At 38.1% G+C, this 6,585-nt stretch overlaps 1 protein-coding gene across 4 annotated transcripts; it reads left to right on the forward strand.

The window, feature by feature from the left end:
• The first annotated feature begins 2,122 nt into the window (after positions 1-2,122).
• Positions 2,123-5,752, forward strand: LOC147543636 (eukaryotic initiation factor 4A-9-like). 4 transcript variants are annotated; one of them, XR_015223085.1, is made up of 6 exons: positions 2,123-2,251; positions 3,348-3,417; positions 3,562-3,668; positions 4,051-4,481; positions 4,709-5,411; positions 5,530-5,752. XR_015223085.1 is itself a non-coding variant. In XM_086632350.1 (5 exons), the coding sequence occupies exons 2-5, from the start codon at positions 3,350-3,352 to the stop codon at positions 5,342-5,344; spliced, it is 1,242 nt and encodes a 413-aa protein (XP_086488476.1). In that variant the 5' UTR covers positions 2,123-2,251; positions 3,348-3,349; the 3' UTR covers positions 5,345-5,752. The 4 variants fall into 4 exon arrangements, 2 of the variants coding, with proteins under 2 accessions (XP_086488476.1, XP_086488477.1); XR_015223086.1 differs by having other exon boundaries at positions 2,239-2,337; XM_086632350.1 differs by having other exon boundaries at positions 4,709-5,752.
• The last annotated feature ends 833 nt before the right edge of the window (positions 5,753-6,585 follow it).

Here is a 6,585-nt window from a genome sequence, read left to right on the forward strand (position 1 = left end):
GATGACAGGTTGAAACCGTTGCTTCCTTTTATTATCTCCCCTTTTCAAGCTGCTTATGTCCATGGTCGACAATTTTTAGATAACATAATTATTGGCCATGAGCTTATTCACTCGTATAAGAAAATTAAAGGGTCCAAAAGTTACTTTTGCCGCAATCAAGATACGTCTAAAGTCTTTGATCGAATTGAGTGGTCTTTTCTCATCGATATCATGAGAAAACTTGGTTTCTCCCACCACTGGATCCAAATGATTTTGTCCTGCATATCTACAACTACTATGACGGTGCTCGTTAATGGTCGGACAGGTCCTACCTTTACCTATGCCAAAGGTATTCGACAAGGAGACCCCCTATCTCATTTTCTTTTCCCTTTGGCCATGGAGGGTCTTAGTGGGATGCTTATTTACAATACTAAAGATAGTCGACTCCTTTGTTGGTTTCTCCACTAGAAACCTCAAGCTTATTATTAAACATCTTCCTTTTGCTGATGATTGCATCATCTTTGGTAACAGCTCTCCTGAGAATATTCATAATCTGAAGCATATTTTACACACTTTCTATCACTCGTCAAGTCAGATGATAAATTATTCTAAGTTTAACATCTTCTATTCTCGTAACTCTCACCCCAAATTCAAACGTATGATTATCAGAAGTCTTAGGGTCCGCTAGACCTCTCTTTCTGATAAATACCTTGGGGCTCAATTTTTCATTGGGGCCAATAAAGTAAAAGTTTTTAATTCTCTGCTCGAGCAAATTCAATCCAAGTTATCCAAATGGTAAAATAATTTTTTGTCTCAAGTTGGTCGTACTGTTGTTGTCTCGACAATCGCGGCGGTCGTTCCCTGATACCAAATGCAATGCTTCGTCATCCCAAAAGGCGTATGCAACAGCATAAAGACATCCCAAAGGTCTTTCTGGTGGGGAAATCCAAAGGTTTATGCACGGTGGCTTGGTCCTCCATTTGTTGACCTAAGAAAGTCGGGGGATTAGGACTCAGAGATTCATATATGGATAATCAAGCTCTTCTCGGTAAATTAGCTTGGCGCCTTCAAGCTGAACCGAACGCTATCTGGGCCAGCTTCTGAAACCTAATACTTTTGTACCACTCCAAACCCAGGACCAACCACGAAGGAACACTCGTGGGTTTGGGAAGCCATTTCCAACAAATCGTAAAAGTTAATCCGTACACTATGTGGGAAGCACACAACGGTGCTCAGATTAATATCTGGAACGGTTATTGGGTTCCAACTCAACCCCATCCTGTTGGAAACACCCATAACTTTCCGTTAATTAAGGTTTCTGAATTGATTCAGAATGGTCGATGGAATGACTTTTTTACTCTCTTCTATGTTTAATATCTGGTGGGGAAATCCAATATCTGTACTCCTATGCAGGTTATTAATCAGATTCTAACTTTCCCCCGTGTGAAGCCAATACAAGTTCTTCATCTACCCAAACAAAGTAATTAAGTGCCCCCCATTCATCCTTATGTAAAAGTGAATACAAATGCTTCCTTTATGAAACCTCACGAGGTCGCGCGAATTAGTTGTATTATTCACAACCACAAAGCTAAATTCATCAATGTTAAGGCCGAAGTCATCTGATCAAGAAATGAGGAAGAATTCAGGCTATTCTTATGTGAATCAAATGGGCTACAATGAGTAAAATTAAAATTTTACACGTGGAAAGTGATAATCTAGCACTCATCAATCATCTACAAAACTCAAGGAACGAGATTCACTGGCAACCGAAGGTTCACGTCAAGGTAATATACTTATACTGCAGTTCCATGGTGTAAAATTCTCTCATATACCTCGCAAAAAAGAAATGCTCCAGCTGATAGTTAGCTAAATGAGCTCGTTCAAATAATTGTAATGTTACATGGACTACATTCTCATCTTTCCTTCTGTACAAGTATTGTAATAACACTCTAATTTATTAATGTAGTTTCTGTTGTAACAAAAAAAACTTATAACAGATTTATAAACCGTGTCCACAAATGAAAAATCTCGTTGTACCATTGTTGTAATTTTGTTGTACCAACCGGTTTTTTTTAAGGTGAATATTCTCACCCGAAAGGGGTATTTTGGGAAGTGAAATTTAGACAGTCCATAAGCACTAGTTATGTCGGGACCATCCTTTTTTTCTTTCTCTATCTTGCGTTTCTTTTAGGAACGCAATTGTTTTCCAAACCCTAACCCTAAAGGAGCTAAAAAAGCTAGCGATCTCATTTTTCTCTCATCATTCTTCAAGGTAATCATATACAGATTCTCTTACTTTCAGATTTGTTTCTCATCGATTCCTTTATTATTCTCCTATCCACCCGAGTTCTGTATTCGGTAATATCTCCTTTCCGAATCTAAATCTCGTTTTCTTGGTAAATCCTGGTAACATATTGTTTCTATTCATGGATTTTATTATAGATCTGAATCTGCTATTACTTTGTTGATTAACTTGATAAACGATGTACTCTGTTGTTGGTTCTTCTCTATTTCATCTGTTATTGCTTGATGTTCCTTATTTGGATATGTAGTTTCTATTCTATTGTTGTTTGAGGAGCTTACTCTATTAATTGGGGCTATAATCATATTGGATCTCATAGCTTTGAGATCGGCGAATCTGTATGTGCCGAAGGTTAGCAGAAGAATAATCGTATCGATTAGGGTGTGACTTGGAAGGGGGTAGCGCTAAAAGGTTTTGGATTAAATGAACTTCATTGGTGGAATAGGCTTTTAAAAATCTTTTGGACGAATGTTGTCTGGGAACTTTTTGTGAAGAAAAGGCCTTTGGCTGCGTGACCTTTAACGATCCACTAGTTACCTGTAGCCGCTTCTAGGGCATAACTACTGCTATCACCATCAACCCATCACTAGACCTGAGCCTGTTAACATGGCGATCATCATTACACAGCTATTACGTATATATCATAAGTCATAACTAAAATATTGATACTTTTCAAAAGAGAAAAACTAAAATATTGATTTGCACGCCTTCCACTACCATAGCAATTCCTGTAACATCCATGACCATCTCCTATCAACCTTCTCCGCCACAACGGCCTAGAAGCTGGCCACCTCAAATGTTGTTGATCCAATTATTCGAGAACTATACTTGCAGTTATATGGCGAAGTAGTTCTATTCAAAGTCTAAGAGTCGAATATCTCCTACTGTACATTAAGATTTACAATATTATGGCTAAGAACTTAAAATTTCCATTTCTGGTATAGTTTCGAATATATCCTACTGTACATTCATGTTGTCATTGATGCATTTCAAGTCCAGTATTGAGTTTATAAATAGTCAAAATGTTTCTTAAGCATACATATGAATAAAATGTTCTTTCCTGCAGTCATGGCAGGATTAGCACCCGAGGGATCTCAATTTGATGCTCGTCAGTATGACAGCAAAATGAATGACCTGTAAGTTTCGAACTCTATATCTATGTTGGATACTTGAATGCTTACCTTTTATACTGAGTATTCAGTTGTGCAACTCCTGGTTCTTAACCTCTTGCACTTCCATATGAAAGATAGCATCTGACTTGGTTTGATTCGTGGGAGCAGGCTCACAGCTGATGGGCAAGATTTCTTTACATCTTATGACGAAGTTTACGACAGCTTTGATGCTATGGGCCTACAGGAGAATCTTTTGAGGGGAATATATGCATATGGTGAGTTCAATCAAAATTTCCCATTTCCTATTAACATATTCTTCTTCACCTTTCCGGAACGGATCACAACACGCTGTGGATTGGAATCGGCAACGTCTAAGGTCCAATAAGGGCATATGCACCCTGACTGTGTTTACAATGCGAAGATAGATTTGTATGAACTACGTTATCCCATGTAACAGTTGTGGGCTTACTCTATGGGACTAGTTTGACTTCATTTACTGAGATTGGTCTGCCTACCATGCTAACACAGTAGAGTATTGTGAATGGTTGACTGATCTGGCATTTAAGCCGGATTTCGTTTTGTTTTTTATGGGATTACTAGTTAATAGTTATATCTTTTTCTGCTGGTTGCTGAATAATGGGATCTTATTTTTTTTAGGTTTTGAGAAGCCGTCTGCTATTCAACAGAGAGGTATTGTGCCCTTCTGCAAGGGACTTGATGTAATTCAACAAGCACAGTCTGGAACAGGAAAAACTGCTACTTTCTGCTCTGGAATTCTCCAGCAGCTAGATTATCAACTGGTTGAATGCCAGGCTTTGGTTCTTGCACCAACTCGTGAACTTGCACAGCAAATTGAAAAAGTTATGCGTGCACTTGGTGATTATCTTGGTGTGAAGGTCCATGCATGTGTTGGTGGAACCAGTGTTCGTGAGGATCAGCGCATCCTTTCAAGTGGTGTTCACGTTGTTGTTGGAACTCCTGGTCGTGTGTTTGACATGTTGCGAAGACAATCTCTTCGAGCTGATGCCATCAAGATGTTTGTTCTAGATGAAGCTGATGAAATGCTTTCACGAGGTTTCAAAGACCAGGTTCTCCCATCTTAACTGTTGGTTTTGTCTGTTTTACTTAATTTTCGTGAATTTGTCTTATTTTGGTAGAGCTGTTCTACAAGTGTTCTGTTCAAAATATTGATTGGTATGTATCTTTTATTGGTAGTAGATAATTGGTGGCATATACAGTTCTAATCAATGAAGCTTTTGAGTTTTGAAGTGTAGGATTATCAATTATGTTCTGATAACTGGCTTCTTTGCTGCAGATCTATGATATCTTTCAGCTTTTTCCTTCAAAAGTTCAGGTCGGTGTGTTCTCTGCTACCATGCCACCTGAGGCTCTCGAGATCACAAGGAAGTTTATGGACAAGCCTGTAAGAATTCTGGTGAAACGTGACGAACTCACCCTTGAGGGTATCAAGCAGTTTTACGTCAATGTTGACAAAGAAGAGTGGAAGCTGGAGACACTATGTGATCTTTACGAAACTTTAGCCATCACTCAGAGTGTTATTTTTGTCAACACCCGACGAAAGGTTGATTGGTTGACCGACAAGATGAGAAGCCGTGACCACACTGTCTCTGCTACCCACGGAGACATGGATCAAAACACAAGAGATATTATCATGCGTGAATTCCGATCTGGATCCTCACGTGTCCTTATCACCACTGATCTTCTGGCCCGTGGTATTGATGTCCAGCAAGTTTCTCTTGTCATAAACTATGATCTTCCGACACAGCCAGAAAACTATCTCCATCGTATTGGACGTAGTGGTCGGTTTGGAAGGAAGGGTGTTGCTATTAACTTCGTTACTAATGATGATGAAAGGATGCTTTCTGATATTCAGAGGTTTTACAATGTTGTCGTTGAGGAGCTGCCATCAAATGTTGCCGATCTCCTCTGAGGATATCGACAATGATGAAAATGCATCCTCCGTTCTTCGAGGGTGTTGGTAAGGAGCTTTACATTTGGTAAGAAAAAACTAGTTGATGCTTTATTTATAGTTGTAATTTTTGTTTTCCCCGTAATTTAGCATGGTTGAACTTGGCTGAATATCTTGTGATATGGGTTCCTGCACATTTGCAACAGAATTGAGAATGTGGGTGGGTGTTTCCATTGCTGCAAATTTTGTTGCAGGTTGGGTTTTTGTATCTTTATTAGTGTCGGTAAACGACCGAGGCTAGAGGTAATCTGGATTGGTTCAGTTTTTGCCTTTATTTATTTTCTTTAGAACTTTCTATGATTTAAGAAGAAAACTATGTAGAATGAAAAACATGATTTGTTATTAATTTCAGAAGCCTAGTTAATTTGATATTGTCTGTCATTATTTGTGTACCCTTTAGTTGCTTTAGTTTGATGATGTACTTCTCTCATGATTTTAAATATCTTTAGTATTTTTCCCAAGTAATCCCAGACTCAAATCAAACACAGAAACAGCTATTTATAATTCACAGGAGTTAACATTACTGAGTCGACAAAACCTAAATCTTTTGAAATTTAACTTGCGTCGAGACATGTCTAATTTCAAATATTTTTTTGGAGAAAAAACAGATCTTACATAAAGTTTACAATCTTCCTAATTATGTATGTGAAGCTGAAAAATCAGCATAGACTTGTAGTGGGTTTTGTGGGTAAATTGGTGCTTCATATGACCTTCAGCTTGTTATATTCCAATGGTTTGATTGGACGAGGGAGTTCAATTCTTGTATTCCATTTTGAAGATTTCTCAGCAAGTCTCCAAATCTTCAAAAATTGTACAATTCTACTAAGTTGATGGTTTTTTTGTTTAAACTAGAGAAATTTCGACTGGCTGTTCTATATAGACTTTAAATAAGGTCACCGACTGATGCTGGTGTTATGGTTTTTTTTTCCAATGACGTCTTTTCGTAGGGACTTGCTCGACTTCTAAGAAGAAAACTCCACAGGTTAGAGGAGTCCTGACTCCTGACTATGGTGTTTTGTCAAGATGTAGAAAACGACTCCATCCTCCTCAAATTAATTAAATTTCTTTTTGGTCTTTTTTTAAATTGAGAAGTATTGGATGGGGATTTATATGGTCAAAATGTGTCGTACACATTGTCAGATATTCAAAACATTTTAGGACATTTACGTTATAGAATTTCGAGACATTGAGTGTGTAAGTTG

Source organism: Eschscholzia californica, unplaced genomic scaffold, assembly GCF_041429995.1.
Source record: "Eschscholzia californica isolate CP2 unplaced genomic scaffold, dmEscCali1.0.p SCAF_4, whole genome shotgun sequence".
Lineage (NCBI taxonomy): Eukaryota > Viridiplantae > Streptophyta > Magnoliopsida > Ranunculales > Papaveraceae > Eschscholzia > Eschscholzia californica.